This window comes from Eleutherodactylus coqui, chromosome 6 (assembly GCF_035609145.1).
Source record: "Eleutherodactylus coqui strain aEleCoq1 chromosome 6, aEleCoq1.hap1, whole genome shotgun sequence".
Taxonomy (NCBI): Eukaryota; Metazoa; Chordata; class Amphibia; order Anura; family Eleutherodactylidae; genus Eleutherodactylus; species Eleutherodactylus coqui.
In genome coordinates, this window is record NC_089842.1 from 96604595 (window position 1) to 96623321 (window position 18727).

An 18727-nucleotide genomic window follows, 5' to 3' on the forward strand; every position below is an offset into this window, starting at 1 on the left:
GTATGGGAATGTCATCATGTTAAACTACAATATATACATATTTGAATTAATTAGGTATCTTTTAATTCAGGAACATGCAGTCAGGCAGACTTGTTATTGCTTGCAACAGTAGATCATGCACAGAAGTTGTAAGGAGGTGTGAGGGTAGCAAAACACATACGTTCATACTTACACACACTCATACACAGACTCACACACACATATACAAACGCACGGACACACAAAATACACACACATATATATACACATATATATATAGTTAGTATATACATATGTATATATTCACATATACATATATTAATATATGATATATGGCTCATAAAATCCTGAGTATGGTGGTGAGGGGTGATCAGGAAGCACAAAGCAGCGCCATAGGAATAAGATCAAGGTTTAATAAAAAAGGAAAGAAAGGGAAATAAATCAGAAGGACGATCCCCTCCCCCACCAAAAAGATAAAAAAAAGTTAATGTATTGGAGAATCATAAATATAAGTATGTATATATTTAAACAACTTTTCTGTAGGATTGTTAACAAATGTCTTCTGTATGTAATTATATATATATATTAACATTTTTTAAACTTTGCCTTCATATTTCAAGAAGGAAATTCTTAAGAACAATAAATATTCATAGCATTAAAAAAGTTATACCCTTGTATCCCTCTCCTCCCTAAAGAAACCTCCTTTGGCTTGTGCCTCCTTAGCGGAAGAGCATTTCCTACTCCACAACAGTGTCTTCCTGGAGCACAGCTATTCGATTCAGTAGGGGGAGTCATGAAAATTGTTTTGTTTTTGTTTTTTAATTATATAGTTCTCAGCAAAGTGCAAAATGTTTTTGTTTTTTTTTTGTTTTTTGTTCTTTTTCTTTTTTGTCTTTTTTTTCCCTTATATTAAAAGCCAAACTTGATTTTTTTTTAAATATATTTGCATATAATCTATAATTTTTTTTTCATCCTCTTAAAAAATAACACGATTTGTTAAAGTCTCTGTCTTATTTTGTTCTTTTGCCAGTGTTGATGTTTTGTTTTTGTAGTTATTACTAGTTAAGGTTCCCCTTATGAGTTGATTGAGTCCATGCTATAAGATGGAGGGAATGGGAGACCGAGTGCGTCTCACTGCCGATGGTGACCCAAATGGGGTAGAGATAGGAGACAGTCTGAGCGTATTTCCACTCATGCCAGCTATGCTGTTTAGACTCCGGGATTTTTCATAACCTTGATATCCATGAGATAAATAAAAAAGAAAAAAAAAAGATTATGAAGCACAACTTATTTTGCCCAGAATCATGGACAGGGAAACTTCATACAATGAAAAGCTCGAATTGTGGCTACCCAGAAATAAAACAAACCTCATATGTGCCCATTTTCATGTTCAGATTGCATCGATACAGTTTAACAAACATTTTTAGTATATTTCTATAAATATGTGCATAATGTCTGTTTAAGAAAGTTCATCTTTGGCCATGATTATTATACTTATTTGCAGTAAATAAGCACATTTCTAATTTGTTGAATTAGAATTGCAAAACTAAGCAATGTAATACAGTGTATTCTTGCTTCACTTATATTGAATTTATGCACATTTCATTTAGTGCCTGACAGTTTGCATTCTTCCTTGCCATGCATTTTAATACTTATTGATTATTCTAGCCTGAGAATCAACATTGTCAGCAGACCATGATACCTCAACTACCAAAGCCATTCAAACTACAAGGATCTAGATTTTTCTTACAATATGCTCGGGTACAATGTGAATTTTACTTGAGACCTGATACTATATTATTGACTGTCTGTCCAGTAAATATGGTAAATACATGCCTTTTCATTGGTCGTTTTCTGGTATAATGACTGAGACAAGAATCGCTAGCTAATATATGCTCAACATTGCAAAATAAGTCGTTCTCATTTAACATCATTAAATTTCCATTAGAGAAGAGCGAGCATACTTGCTAAGGACAATTGCTCGATCGAGCATTGTCCTTAGTGAGTACCTGCCCGCTCGGAAGAAAAGATTCGGCTGCCGGCGCGGGGGAGCGGTGAGTTGCAGCAGTGAGCAGGGTGGAGCAGGGGGAGAGAGAGATCTCCCCTCCATTCCTCCCCGCTCTCCCCCGCCGCTCACCCACGCCGGCAGCCGAACCTTTTCTTCCGAGCGGGCAGGTACTCGCTAAGGACAATACTCGATCGAGTGATTGTCCTTAGCGAGTATGCTCGCTCATCTCTAATCTCCATGCAATGAAAATGACCTTTGACTCTTCCATATATCATATGAAAGAAAGGTGCACACGACTCTAAGAATTTTCACTGATTATGGGTAAATCACCTGCTTTTATATTGCCACCTTTATTCATGGTACAGAAGGCAATACTAATCATACAATATAATAAGAAAGGGAACTTTAATCACTGACCTAGTCCAGAGTTTACTTCTTTAGGGTCTGTGGTTCAAGGGGTTCAATAAGTTCCTCAACACGGCCACTGTCTTGTGTCCTACATTCTCAAAAACCAAACTTGAGGACTGCAATATGTTTTCGTGCAATATACACTACCTGTCCTACTATACAGTCAGTGTGAGACAAAAGGACTTGCTAGACTCTGTTAGACTCTTCTGATTTTTATCAGTCTTGACATTTGGAGACAGTGTGTGCTCCATCAATTCATTTTAGCTCATTGGGGCTACCAAAAACCTAGAAAAATGATATCAGTCTTCTCTAGGTCTATTGGACCTTAGTAAACCTTGTGGAAGCCAAACTTTAATGGAGTAGACCTGCAGACTTTCTACCAAACCTGGAACTATCCTTTAAAGTAAACCTGCATTATTGGCTAGTTGGGTCTATTGACTAGCAACTAGAGCAGGGAAGAAACGCTATTACAGTAACTGATCTAACTGGACCAGCCATTGTATTCCACTATAATCGAGGCAAGGGTCTTCATTTTTCAGTAATGAAGGAGTTTTATGGCTTTCTTTTCACTTTCTTTTGCACATGATGGGACATATATTTGTCTGCGATACTTCTGAGTAGACACTTTATTGGCAAATTACATACACAGCTCCAAGCACAAACATTTAAGGTAGCGACACAAGCAAGTTACAATGTGACCATTTCCCATTATTAAAATCATTGGGTGACATCTTGAAAGCTGATGCAAAGCAATAATACTGCATGTGGTGGCCTATAAAAGCCAGTCAGATCCAATTGATATGTGCAACTAAAAGTATTTCCTTTGCATAAGCTTTCAGAAATGCACCACCAAATCATAAAAAAAGCCAATTTTCTGTATCGACCTTCAGTTACACGTAGTATTGCTTCCAGAGTAGTAGTTGTAGTTCATGTAAAGTGCAATTGTCATTTCATGAAATGTCTGACTGATCATAGTCATGACAAAAGTTAATGACAATTACACTTTAATTCCAGGTTTTCAGGTTGCTTCCTTACAATCACATTGCCCTACACTGCAGATCTTACCTCTAACGTGTGCCTCTACAGCTGTTGTCAGACTATGACTCCTAGCATGCGTTGACAGCTACAGGCTGTAAGAGCATGTAGTAAATAGTAGTACTGTAGCAGCTGTAGAGCCACAGATTGGAGACCATCGAGTCTAACTATTGTCATGTAAATTTAGTGGAGTTGATTTGCTAAGAGAATGATATTTCCTAGGTTGCTGAGAGCATAGGGCGTGTTATTGACATGTAGCAAACCCCCTTGATAAGCTGTTTTCTGTGACCATGATGTAAATTCTCATCTCTGAAGCATTACAGGGCATCCATTGAAACCAGTGGGCATCCATTGAGTCAACTGACACCCTTCATTTAACTAAATATGCTGTAGATAGACCTATAAAGAACATAAATTTACTCTTTTAAACATATCTACACAAAAAGTTCAGTAAGGGCTCATGCACATGGCCATGCAAACAGACCTTGCACAGCGACATATGAATCCTTACTGGTCAATATTATGGATCTGTAATGTATGGAGGTCTGTGAGGCAGCGAATTTCCCCTGGAAGCAATGTCTCTACAGGAGAATAATTCTGTAATACAACATGTATCTTTGTGTGCCTTCCTATAAAATCGAAAACACAGGGAGGTACAGTATAGGCCCATAGCAAGCTACAGATCCATACATGAGGTTAAAGTTTGTAAATACCCTTTACTTAGGGTACTTTACATGGGATGACTGTCAGGCATGGAAGTACCCAACAGTCGTCCCAACAACTATTGCTTCTGTGCTTTCACACAGGAGGGGTAGGGGTTCAGTGAATGGAGGCAAAGCACACTAGAGATCTCTTACAGTTGCCCGACTCCATTCACTGTGAACAGGCAGTCATTCAAAGATGAGTGAATGCTTGTTTATACTGAGCGAGAAGACGCTTACTATTTGCTAAATTTCAGTAGTTCAAACAAAGTGAATAGTGACTAATGAGCAATTAATCATCAGTACCCTATCGGGTCCCGCTTTTACATGGGATATTTCCACTTTGAATCGCTTATTTGAGCCAATTTTCGGTCAATAATTGGATCATGTAAAAGTACCCTTATCTTCTACTAATTTCCTTCAAAAAAGTGAAAGTTCTGCTGATTCTTTCTTTGAATCTTGAATTAACTGTTATGAGCATACTTCTCAATATTGAAAACCCATTTTTAAGGCATTTTCAGCCCTCCTCGATCTATCCAGGACCACTCATGAATCCTGCCAGAAATGCCCATTTTGTATGTAGGGGTACATTTGCATACATCGACCCCTTGAGGTCTATTTCACGGGACAATCCCTCAAAAAATGAGCTGAATGGAAGGGATAGCAGCTAACAGCTGTCCCATTCAGGGTTTATGAATCAGCATAGTACTTTGGTTGAGATGTCAATATCTAAAGAAACAAGAAGCAGTAATGCTAGTGCCACTACACAGCTCTATATATCATTCAGCCTAACCACACTACTATGAAAGACTAATTATAAAATCTTTAAAAACAGAATAGTTCCCAGGGACTAGTGATGAGTGAACTCTACAAAAGTTCTGTTCAGCTGGTTTGCAAAAATTAGTTTGGTTCGGGCTGATTTAGTTCCAGACCGGAAAAAAACCCATAAAACTGGAGTATGACACTGTCTAAGCCATAAAAGCCCAGTATAACATTCCTAGGTCACCTAGAAATGTATCTAAATACTTTTGAGCTGTTTCTAAGGAAAGGTTAATAAAGAAGAAGAAAATCAAAAAGGAAGAGGAAGAAGAGGAGAAAGGGGAAGAAAAGAAAGAGGAAGAAGAGATTTTATGGGGTTCATTCGAGAAAAAACGCCCAAGGTTTGGGTTCATGCCGAACTGAACTTTTAGAAAGGTTTGACTGTTTCAATTCACTCAACACTTCCAAGGACTATGGAAAATTGTCTTCAGTCACCCAGTCACAGAAATTGCATATAATTATATCCAAGCAGTTCTATTCTCTGTCTGTGACTTTCCACATCCCTGTGTCTTTGTACCCGCTTAAACAAGCGCATAAGGGTAAAGCACCCCTACATCTATGTCTACATGACTGTCCACATTCAACCTGAGAGCTACCAATGCAAACGTCCGCTCTTAAAAAGGTTGATTTAAAAGACTCATTGTTAATTTCTGAATTAATAGCAGAGTGGTCCCCATCCAGGACTGTCTTCTGTAAGCCAAAGAGAAGAGCAGCTGCAAATAGCATATCTATCTCTCTGGTTTCAATGAGCCCTGTGTAATGCTTCGTAGGTCCCGCAGATGAATTGAACACTTGTTTCTAGGTTCCCACATTGGGAAGAAATTTCATAATTGTCTTAGCAAACCAGTCCTGGTGAATTGACCAACTTTACTACCCACAATTAATCCTTCAATGACATCCAAATAATATATTAGCTCCTACTATATATGGTTTTCTCTATGGGTTTGCCTAAAGGGGTTGTATGTGATTAGAACAACACTGCTGTTTTCTTCCACGAACAGTACCTCAAGTGAATGGGTTTAAGCTTTAATACCAGTTGCAGCCTATGGAGTGGCGCTGTTCCTGGAAATATTCAGCAAAGTTTTTTTTAATCACCTAGAGCCCTTGTGCACTGTATTCTTATGAATATTGGTTCAGCCGACAAAAATGACTACCTTCATGGCAAGCAGAAGATAGCCAAGCTTTCAATCTTGGATTAGGTGATAGATTTGCTTAGCGCTACCTCAATAGCCATTATAAAGCATGGAGTATAAGCAGGCATGCAGCAATCTAGCCAAGACACACAGCTAACAACATCATACACACAGTCTAACAAGACATGGACCCAGCAGCAGGGGAATAGTCGAGGTTGATGGATCTTGATCACTTTACTGTGGACACATGCAACTTTCTACTGATAAGAGTTCCAGTGCTTTTTGCTTGTTTTATATCTCAGTGATTGAATACGATCTATGATCATAAGATTTTGGTCCTATGTACTGTATATCCAGTACTGTCTTTTGCATTGTGTGTGTCCATATATCAGTGGTTGCATCAGATTCTGCTGTTTGTTGGTCACGGGTCATGATAAGTATTTGGTTGATGTTCAGCACAGAAAGAAAGCACAATTCTCACAGTAATGACATCTCCGCCAACCTTACCCACTACACTTATTCACTATTAACAGTGGGCACCACACCGCTAGAAGCATGAATTATTTACACTTGTACTGTAGTTATTGGACCTGACTTGCCTCAAAAGTTGGCACTGAATAAATCAGCTTCAAGGTTTTATTAGAGCTAAGAGGGAACAAAATAAAACACACACACATACACACATAAAAAAAAAGAAAAAAAGGACTCAATATCAGAATTTAAAGGAAAAACTATTGTTTGGGTCAAAAAACAAAATATTTAACCGTTATCTCTACATTTAGTCACTTGGTTAAGTTTAGGTTACTTTTGTTTATAAGTAAGGTATTAAATGGATTGCACAAGATTGGAAAAACATAGTAAGTCTTCTTCCGAAAAAAAGCTCCACAGCTGTCCATGGGTTGTGCCTGTTATTGCAGCTTAGCTCCATTGAAGTGAATGGGACTGAGCTGCCATGTCATACACAACCCATAGGCAGGTAGGGCATTGCTTTTGGAAGAAAGGAGCCATGTCTTTTTTTTAATCCTGTAAAACCCCTTTAAGAGGAAACATTTCAATATAGTGAAAGCAGCCATTTTGTGTGCCTTACCAATATTCAAAGGATTGCAACCTTCAAATTTACAATTGATAATATTAGTCCCTTGCTAGTTTATAGAGAATTGCTAGTCTTCATTGTAAAATGAACACAAGTCAGTCACAGCATCAGACCATATGATCCATATATGGGAGCATGCCCAATATCATTTCAGCGCTGGGTGCCAACATGATCACTTCTCAGTGGGTATGTGCAGGGATCGGTCGACTGGGAGTCGTGTATCTCAGGCAGCCAATCAGCACCAGTCTGTGTACATTTATTCCAGCTCCGCCTCATGGAGGACGCTGGTTATACTTCTTGTCATCAGTTGTATCAAGTGGTTGGCTCCTATCCTGCTCCATCAATCAGATAAGTCTGTTTGGTTTATTTGGTTACTCTTGGGTGTTATTACATCTTTCTCCTGACTAGTTTTCTACTGTGGTTCATCCTTTGCTAAGGTTACTGATATTCATTCTTGTTTTATACATGGTTATTTTCAGTAGCAAATAGCATTCCTATCTTCCATCTATGGAGAGTCAGGGATTTCCAAGATTCCTGGGCGAGTCCTCTACTTTTAGGTAGGGTTTCCGCGCATTAGCAGGTTAGGGTCAGATTTCCCATTTCCCCACTTTTTGGTTTTGTTAATCATATTTTTGTTCTCTGCTTTTAAATTGTGGATAGAACCATCCTCTTAAGGACATCAGAATATGTCCGATGCAGATGAGCTAATAATTTCATTCAAGAGATCCTGTAGCTTCTCTCTGCCTAAATCCTGGAGTTCATAACACCCATTGGGTCTACATGCACCAGTGTCATGATCCATATCTCTATCCAGATTATGAATTATCCAGAAAAGGGAGTATTACTTTAGATGGGGAATGGAATGAATTGTGGCACCACTCTGTGCTGCTGTTGCTAATAGAGTCATGTACTGAAGGACACATAAAGAGAGTAAATATGATTTTGGGTATAAGACTGACCCATCTGTGGGCAGAAACTGGAAGTTCAATTAATAACAATGTGGCGCCTATATGGTCTGATGCAGAGTATCTTTCTTATCTCATAGATTAGGCCACAGGCAACAAACAAAAAGTTTTCCTGTAATATTTTAGGATTGCCCTCATGTGGTCTGAATAAATTCAATAACTTTTTGATCTTGCTATTACATATATCCAGCTACCACACAAGAACATTTTAATATCCGAAATGAACATTTTGGAGGAAAATGGGATAAAGCATCACTGAAATGATTTGGGCTTCCAAAAATTGAGGCAAAACAAGTAAGCAAGTAACATTTGTCATGAACCTCCTTACTTAGGGTGTCTGTACTGGGTATCCTATCAACATTGGTCTGGATTGAAGATGCAAATTTTCAAGAACCCCAAGGGGTTCATGTAAGTGACTTTTCCGAAACTACCCTTTACATTGTCCCATGGTAGATGTTGAAGGCTGGCATCAACTTTGATTACCCAATTCTGTTATTCTTGGCCATCACTGTGGATGACTAAATCTGTTACTGCCAGTTGGCAAAAGACTTGGTGGCCTCAACTATTCATTTATGGGAAGATTTTAGGAGCTCAACTTCTTTTTAACATCCCTCTAGTTAATCATGTATATACTTTATGAATTTTAGGTTTTCTGTGTTTTGTACTTATTTGAGCTTATTATTATTAGTTTTATTAGTAAGGACTTGCTAAATAATCGTTTCACAGCCATGTCAGGTGTAAGTCTGGTAATCCTGGTAAGAGTCTTCTCATAAGGGCTTGTTCAGATGTCAGTAGTTTTTGCGCTGCTAGCAGCGCACTGAACACGCTTTTAATAGGAACCAATAAGTTCCTATAGAAGCGTTCACATGGAGGATTGTTAAACTTGTACGTCGGTTCCGAGGTGGGGGCAAAGATAGGAGATGTCCTATATTTCCTGCATGCTTTCCATAAGCCCCTATGGGAGCCTTGAAAGCACGCAGCCTGCACCTCAGAAGGTGTGAACGGGCTACTTCAGGGAGCTTGAAGCAGCCCGTTCACGTGATCTTCACAGCGCTGTTAGAAGCGCTGACAACTACGCTTGTCTGCATGAGCCCTAAAAGACCATCATGTTGAGTGAACAAGATCATCTTATAAAAGTCTGAGTTGCATAGATCCTGATTCTGTTTTTGGGCTTAGTCACACAGGCGCATCCGGGCGCCAATGCGCCCGTCTTCCTGCATGAAGAAGATGGCCACACTGCAGGTACTGACAACTCTGTGCAATGGAGCCGGTCATGTGTTCTTTCTCCGCACCTACAGTGCGGCCGTCTTATCCTGCAGGAAGACGGGCGCATCCGATGCGCCCATGTGACTAAGCCCTTTAGCGGACTTGTGGCCATGTGTGTGTGTAGTTCCTCTACATGGATATAGATGGGCTTTACGGAAATCTATGAGTGAAATTACTAAATACTTTCATTAATTTCAGTAGGAGGTCACTTCTCCACTTATTAGAAACCTACCACCTGTTCACTTTTGGGATAGGAGATGCATCTAGTTTCTGTATTCTAGTGCCTTGACTTGTCCAAGTCCTTGTCCAAAATCTTTTATGGGAAACCTCCTTAATATTAATGTTTCAGGATTTTACTGATGAAATGTTAATTATGATGATAAAATATCCAACATACCATATGTATTTGCGTGTATATATTGATATAAACTATCTGTATGTATATATATAAAATTAGAAGTACAGGGTCATTCAAATATTCAATATACATTCAATATAGTTTGCTGGGCATGTAGCTGCAAGCAAACTATAAAGAAGAGGTACATAAATCCCACATTACTGAAAAGAGGGAGGTTCAAAGTTTTTTATGACATATCATTAAGTTCCATTTTCTGCCACACCGCAGCTCTGTTTCTTGTGGTTTACAGGGAAATGGTGACACCATAGGAGAAATCGCTTAGTTACTAAACGTGAATCCATTTTTCAAGTGCAATGGCAATTCCAGCGTCAATTCCAAAAATAGCCGCCTTGTCAAAAGGAAATTTACGAGTGGCACAGAAAATTTGTTGAACTTGGTTGTATATGCATACGCACCTCAGGAACCATAAAACTGTAAACGAGACACCCAACACTGCGGCAGAAAATGGAACTTACTGGTATGTCTGTAAAAACTTTGAACATTCCTCTTTTCAGGGAAGTACAGGTTGTGTACCTATCTTTTGTAGTTTGTTTGTAATTACACCCCAAATCTGCTCCTTCTTTTTGAATAACCCTGTATATATAGTGTTTATATAATCAATCATAATTGAATGATTGCCATCATCGGCAGTGATCAGTTTCCAATAATAACTTTGATCACGTTTAATAACATTAGAGCCTTAATATTATATATATAAAAGAGAGTTGCAAAAAACAGTGAGCCCTTTAGCATTACTTGGATTTCTCCACTGATTATGAGGAAAGTGTGGTCTATTTGCTATCTAAGTCACAATTATAGATAAATACAGGCTAATAACACATAAACAGTTCTACAGTTCATGTCTTTTATTTAGCACTTTCAGTAAACATCCGCAGTGCAGGAAGAAAAAGGCTGAGCGCTGCCTGTGATTGGCTGAGCGCTCAGCCAATCAGACCAGCTTTTTCTGTAGGCAGGGATTTTTAAATCCCGGGCCATCAGAAAGTGCTCCAGAGCAGTCACGGCATAGAAGATAGAACACGCTCCAGAGCCCGACAGCGGCGGAAGGTGATGTATATATATTTTTTATTTTTTACACCAGCTAGGAATGATTTTCACGGAAGGACTTATATTTCCAGCCCTTCCCTGAAAATCACTGCTGAGGTTGCCTGCATCCTATTGCTTCCAATGGGGCCGGCTGCAGTAGCACTGGCCCAATTGAAAGCAATGGGCATTGAGCTTCAGTCAAGCGCATTTTTAACATGCGTAGAACTGGGTTTTATTTGTGCACATAGGTGCGCAAAACAAAAAGCTCATCTGGCTCAGCCCTTAGAAAACCACCCAACAAAAATGGTGTCCATAGAAAGATACCATAAAGGCAAAACACTGTGGCCCATCTCAAGTTTGCTCATGACCACCTGGATAACTTGATGTTCCACTAAGCTTCTGGTAAGATGTTCTATAAACAGATCAGACAAAGGTAGAACCTTTAGCGTAAATGCACAAATCTGTTTAGAAGAAAAAGAACACTGCACATCAACACCAAAACATAATCCCAACTGTGAAGCCTGGGGCTGCGTTGCTGCCTCAGGGCCTGGGCACCTTGCAATTATTGAGGAAACAATGAATTCTAAGTTGTAGCAAAACATTTTACATGAGAATATTAGGGCAGCACTTCATGACTTCAAGCTGAAGAGATGCTGGGTAATGCTACAAGACAACGATCCAAAGTACAGAAGTAAATCAACTAACGATTGTTTATAAAGAAGATCTATGTTTTTAAAGGGCCAAAGAGTCCTGCATTAACTCTGCTGAGATGTTATGGCCTGACCTAAAGAGGCGCTATATACACAAGGCATCCCAGAAATATTGATGAACTAAAACACATTTGCAGGAAAAAGGCTTCAAAGTTCTTCCTCAAAACAGCACAAATGTTATTTGTTGTAACAGGAAACAACTGATAAAGGTGATATTACTAAAGTGGGATCTAAAGGTTCATTTACTTTTTCTCCCTTCACTGTAGATGTTTACTCAATGAGCTCGATAAAAGGCATGAACAGTACAATCATTTGCGTGTTATTAGCTTAACTAGATTGCCTTTGTCTATAATTGTGACTTGAATAACAATCAGATCAAATTGTATTCGCTCTTAATACAGGAATCTAGTTAACTCCAAAGGGTTCACTTACTTCTTCTTGCAACTGTATATTTTTTAATTTAACTTCACAATGGAATGACGCTTCCAATTAATAGCATTAAGCAACCTTAAAGAGGTGGTATGGGATTAGAAAAACATGGCTGGGATGGCTGGGATCATTGGGCTATGATACCAGACATGAACAAGAGGGATGCTGTATCTGAAAGACAGTTGCCATAGTTTTCAAAATCCATACAACCCACCCTTGCAATTCTTCTGCTTCATTATTAGATTTGCTCAAGTATATTCTAACTATATTTATATTGTGAATTAGCATTTTATAAGATTATTATACCATGTACAAGTACAAGCTATCAGTCACATTTTCCTGTTGGCAGAAATATGTAAAACCCAACTTTAGGATTTTTATCAGGCAACTACAGGCTTCATATTTGATGTGGTTTTATACCAGCAGCTGACTGATTGCACTTGTATAGCCATGTATGAAGTACATGCTGAGCAAAAGTTTCTAACTAAATCTAATTTATATATTATGTTCCTTTGGTTATATAATGGGAAAATTAGTAGGCGCTATAAACGTTTGATATTATTTTACTGCCATTTTCAGAGCTGACGTTTTCCATGAAATGCTGATGAAATTACACCAATGGAGAGGGCTCAAAGTACCTCAAGCTGGTTGCCAATTAGAACATATTAAACTAGTATAATATATATCCTTCCTCATAGAAATAATATGAGAAAGGGTTAGAAATCCAATACCGTTGACCAAATCCTTGTCACAGCAATGATGTCTTAAAGTGAATGTTCACCCTTTAACATCATGTTGTTTTTGGGTGTAACATGTTGGGGCTATTATTACTTTTTTCAAATATTTTTTAGCTGGCGCTCTATTTTTTCTATTATAAAGCACCAAATATCTTCAAAGACATAGAATTAAATGATAAAAATTCTATCCGTCTTCAGCCGTTACTACTGGGGAGCTTTCTGCATTCTAATTTATTCTTAAGCTCAATGTTTAAATGATTGCGTATGCAGAAATCTCTATAGTTCTAGTAATAGCAGCGAGAAGACAGAATTTACCTATATAGTATGTCTATGCAGGAGATTTTGTGTTCCGTTGCGGAGCTCTTACCCGTATATAGATATATTAAGAAATTAGACAGAATTTTAGATTTATGAATTAATGTAAAAAAAAGGTACATTCTTTTCAAAGGTGGACATTCACTTTCAATTGACCACAGTCTTCAAATAATGGTCAGCTCCTCATTAATGTACATATGTGACTTGACTTAGGGATTTGAGAGTGAAACATGATCTCTCTAACGATTTGCCCAGAAAGGATACCTAAGGGTTTCTTAAAGCCCCCATATTCCTCAGATCAGCCTCTAGAGCAGCTGGATCCAATAACATGAATCTATTATGTATGGGTGATGATAGGCATGTGGATTTTCCAGATTTGACCAAATGTGACCAAATCTATTCACTATCCATTCAACTGTAAGACCAAGGGAATGGATCAAACTTTATGTTTTTCATAATTCTCATAATCTGGCATAAAATGTAATTCTTCTTACCTTGATGGCTGTCTATTAGGTCCCCTGATTAAGCATATACATGTACATTGCATTTATTGTAATCATCTGAGATTTAAGTGCTGGTCTCCAGGAGATGCTAGGTGCAGCTTGTCGATGCTATCAAACGAGCTTTGTTTAGATATTATCGAATGGTGACTTAGCCATTGTGTGATGTCAACTTGAATCAAGAAGACAGATGGTGCAATACTGCATCTGTTTCCATCTACCACTTGTCAATAGTGAGGGTTATAAAGGAATGATCTGAACAAGTCAGACTGCATCCAAAGGCTTGGTTGATACTCTGCTTACAAGACAGCTCAACATGCATTGATGTAAAGCCTTTGGGTATCAGATCATTTGATAACCTGAATTTAGTAAATGAAACATGAATAAAATGAAGTAGGATCCATACTTGGCTGGTGGTACATTGTTTATATGGTATCTTAGGAAGCTTAGGCATTTCTGGCCAAGACAAAAATCACCATAAATATGGATCTGGAGCTTATGAGTAGGATTACTTGGTGCATTGCAGAAACAAAAATGAGCAAGGTTTGTAGTTAATGAGGGTGAGAAAAGGGACTCCCCTTTCATGCTACTCACCCCTAAGGCATCATGCATCCTACTGCTTGATCCATGTGGCTGCATTGGCATTGAGGTCATGCAGGAGATCAACGTCTTGTTTGTACCAGTCGTCGTGCTGAGGTGATGGAGTGCAGGCGTTGACAGCTGAAGAGCGAAGGGCGCAGGCAATGACAATGAAACATGGATGGCAATGAAAATAAACAAACAAACAAAAAAAAAGATATGTTTAAATGTAGATGGTTTTATAGAGATGCACTGCCCCCATACTCCCAGCAGGTGTGTCAGCCTGTTTAATAGACCTTACATTCTGTAGGATACAGGAGATCACACCTTTTTATTAGCATTACATAACAATATACAGAAGGACTAGAGCAGCTGTCTTAGACTCGGTAAAGAATTGCTTATAATTAAAAAACATGATGGCATAGAAAGTCCTATAGCTGTACCTCAGTCTTAGTTTTTGGCTAGATTTGAAGATTACTTCAAGCCAACAATCTAAACCTATAGTCAATAGAGTTGTAAGTCAGTGTTCCAAAGGTGCTATGCCCAAACAGCCAAGGATGACTAAGACTCTAATATCTCTCCGACTGCATGTTAGGATAGGTCATCAATGTTTGATAATTAGGGGTCCCACCCATGGTACCGTCACAATGATCAGCACAAAAAAGGGGCATTGGTTACCTAGCTAGACCGCCATAGCCCCTTCATTGCAGTGCTCAGCACAGCAATGTCCATATGAGTGTGGCTCTACTTGGTGATATAACTCAGGCACACAGTCCTGTTCACTTGAAAGGGCTGAGCTGCAGTACGAAACACAATCACACTCATATATACAATGCTGTGCTGGGTCCAGTGAAGGTGCCATTGTCCAGCCTGTTGTCTTTTCGTTGTGCTGATTGGTAGAGCTCCCAGGAGTCGGCCACTTACTGATCATACACCAATGGCCTTTTCATATACCTCTGAAAAACCTGTTTAATACTTCTTTGATGTGAAGGTCAGGCTAAACCAACTATTAGGCGTAGAATTTAGAATATGAAATTGTTAACAAATGACTGTAAGTAAATGGAAGTGTTAATGTAGGCTGCGTTAGTAGGTGACTAATTAGAAGACTCCTCTGTGATTTCAGAGAATGTTAGTATTTCCAGTGAAGAAGGCATTCACTTATGATTGGGCTTCCTTGTGTAACTCTTATTCCAAGTAGCAACATTAAGCATTATCTGTGAGTTCATGTGGTAATCACACATCCTTGTTGGCCATTATTCTGCTCTGGTTATCACATTTAACTGAGCAGTTATACTACAGTATGGCATGGGGGAAAGATTAACACCCTAATATTAAAGTTCAGATTTGCTATCTTGAATCATTTGATTTGGTAGGATTAACTTACTATTGAGCCAGCCCATGAGGCCCATGTTGGCCTCATCCATTATTTTTATGAGTGGTGGGAACCTGTTCAGGAAAGCCCGGTAAACAGAAGGTGCAACGTAAGCAGTTTTGGGTAATCAGCCTCATGGAAAGGAGATGGGGCATGCAAGTATTAAATCCTTATCTCTCAGGTGTTAGAGACATGGTTGGCTGAACCAGCACCAGAAAGGGCTCCCATGTAAATCTTTGCTAATGAGGTCTCTCTTTCTTCTGTGCATATAAATTGTGTGTGTATATAAACTTGCAGTTAAAATTCTTCAGCCTCCATTACAAATTAGGTTGATTTGCCAGATTTACAAAACTTTCAACTTATGCAAATATTCATTCAAACAAGAACATTTGAAATAGTTCAACACAATTAATATTGTGGGTTTCTCTAAATTCAGCACAAAATGCTACTTTTAATGACTTCTGCAGTCTCAGACTTTTTTAATCCCCTCTATTGAATCCCTAATAAGGGCATATATTTGCAAATCAGGAGTTGTCTCGAGCACACCTGATGCAACTAATCAAGGGCTTCATTAGTTCCATCAAGTGTGCTTGAGTTAAAAGACCTCAAATCACCAGACTAGCTAGGGCTTTTTAGACTGTGATGTTTGAGTGCATGTTAGGAATATAGCTGTCAAGAGAGTGGTCCAAAAAGTTAAGGGAAAGGTGAGAGGTGTGGGCAGAATGGCCCATATATTGTGTTAGTATTGGTAATATTTTTCTTTGTAGTGGCCTTTATTCAGAGTCAGTTTGTCCGTATTAATCTCTATGTGATGGTAATATATGTTCATGGTGTGGTCGAATTATTTGGCCTTCTATAGTGCTATTTTTGGTAATGTTGGTCTTGGTATAGTGGGTTTTGTTCAGTGATAGTACCGAGAGAATTATATGGGTCATGATGACTGCAGTGATACTTTGTGTTTTTTTGTTCACCCTCTTTTCTCCTTAGGGAGAGCAACTATATACTATAAACTAAGTGAGGAGACTCAAATGGCCACGCACGCTCCTCTGGGTAATATGCAAATAAGGGAGATGGAATAAATCCTCCACAGTGCCACCTATTGAAAGGCAGCATTCCTTCGAGTCAAAGTGGGACTTTTTATACAAGTCTTAATTAACTTGTATAAAAAGTCCCACTTTGACTCGAAGGAATGCTGCCTTTCAATAGGTGGCACTGTGGAGGATTTATTCCATCTCCCTTATTTGTTCACCCTTACACAATAAATCAATTTAAAAAAAAATTTTTTTAATGATGTACATTTTTAAAAATAAACTTTATTAACATTTATTTTGTTACTTACGTATTCTACCCCAGGCCATCACAAGGCATTAGACCTTTAGACCAGTCTATGATGTTCGTTTACATCACGGAGGCTTAACAGTTGAACATAGGTGGCACCCTAATGTACACATCCAGATCTAATGCACGTTCTGTACTTTGTAGAAAATTTGGTACTGTGAAATATACACATAACTATTTCCCTTTTACTGCCAACATGGCTGCAGCTAGCAGCTTGCTAACCCCTGCCTGGTTTAGTTGTATTTGCCCCACTTGCAGCTGCTTTGGACCCACCTACAGCATGGGGCCACTTTGTAATTTTTTTGCAGGGCCACTTTAGGTTCCCAGTCTACTCCTGTCTGCTGGTAAGATGCATACTAAATGCTGAAGGTCTTAATATCCAAACTCCAAGATATACACCTCTACTGACTCAGAAGGACACGCAAAGTCAACTCCAATATACTGAAACCATATAAATGAGCAACAGAAGTTTTGGGATTCTGTTCTTTGAAATGATCAAACAAAACTAAAACTTTCTGGGCCTACAGATTAGCAGTATGTCTGGAGAAGGAAGAGTGAAGCATGAACTGAAAAGAAAGCCCTGCCTACAGTGAAACATGGATGCTCTGGCTGCATCCTCTGGCACTGGAAACCTGCAATGTGTGAAGAGTAAGACGGATTCAACCAAGTGTCAGGAAATCCTAGGAGAAAAGGACATGCCTTCTGTGAGGATGCTAAAGCTTGGGTGTCATTGACCTTCCAACAGGACAGTGACCCTAAGCACACCTCAGAGTCCACCAAGGTCTGGTTTCAGAAGGAGTCCTGGAAGATTCTGGAGTGACGGTCACAGTCACCTTACTTGAACCCCATAGAAAATCTCTAATAAGATTTGAAGAAGGTGATTGCAGCACACAAACCTAAGAATATTAGTGAACTGGAGGCCATTGCCCATGAGGATCGGGCTGAGATTCGTCAGGATAGCTCTCAGTAGCTTTTGTCTGGCTATGAATCACGTCTACAGCAGGTCGTAACAGCAAAAGTGTGCTCTGCTAAGTACTGAAGACACCTGTTAGAAAGAGGCTGAATAATTCTGAGACTGCAGTAGTCATTAAAAGTGGTATTTTGTGTCGAATTTGCAGAAAACATTAGCTAAATCAGTTTTGTTGAGTTATTTAAATTGTCCTTGTTTAATTGCTCTTTGCAAGCAGCTGTAAGTTTGTCAATTTTGCAAATAAACGTAATTTGCAATGAGGGCTAAATGCTTTTGATTGCAATATATTATATATATATCGTTTAATTGAGGTCATCTTTGAAGCAAAATCGGTAAATCAATCAATGTGGTACATACTATCTTTACATGGTGCTTATACCACATTTATCTATAGGGTAAAGTGGATGGTGAATGGTTAGCAACTGCATGGGCAATAATATGTTTGTTTGGACTCATCGATATGACCATATCCGTAAAACATCGCGGGAGCTGGCAGAGACCGCGAATGGCAGCAAGTGCACTGCGCATGACCGCGTATATCAGTCATGCGCAGTGTGATTTTGTCTTTTTTCTAATTCCCCGCTCTGTTTCATAGCGGGGTTGTGTATGAATCGCCGCCCGTACACAATGTATTGCCTACAGACAGAGTTGTATACGCTGCCCATACAAAAATATAAGGCTCACGCTGCGTGGTATGTGGAGAAATAGAGCATGCTGCGATTTTTTTCCTCGCGGATATATACATGTAGTGTTTATACGCGAATGGGAACAGATCAATGAAAATCCATTTACTTTCATTGACTCTATTCACTGTGTGTCATGCGGCCGTAATACCTGCCGAAATCACAGTCGTATGAATGAGCCTTTTGGTTTATGAATACAGTGGTTGGTATTGCTTATGTTGACATATACCCACAGGACGTAGAGCG

At 38.9% G+C, this 18727-nt stretch overlaps 1 protein-coding gene across 6 annotated transcripts in view; it reads right to left on the reverse strand.

Annotated features, from left to right (window-relative positions):
• Positions 1 to 957: 957 nt before the first annotated feature.
• LOC136631407 (potassium voltage-gated channel subfamily C member 1-like) overlaps positions 958 to 18727 on the reverse strand; it is a 113449-nt gene continuing 95679 nt past the window's right edge. For 5 of the 6 annotated variants that reach the window (XM_066605694.1, XM_066605693.1, XM_066605688.1 and 2 more), the window contains one exon: positions 958 to 1212. In XM_066605694.1, coding sequence (XP_066461791.1) covers positions 1076 to 1212 — 137 coding nt within the window. In that variant the 3' untranslated portion in view covers positions 958 to 1075. Of the gene's footprint in view, positions 1213 to 12407; positions 12414 to 18727 lie in introns of all 6 variants that reach the window. The other variant, XM_066605690.1, reaches the window with a different exon arrangement.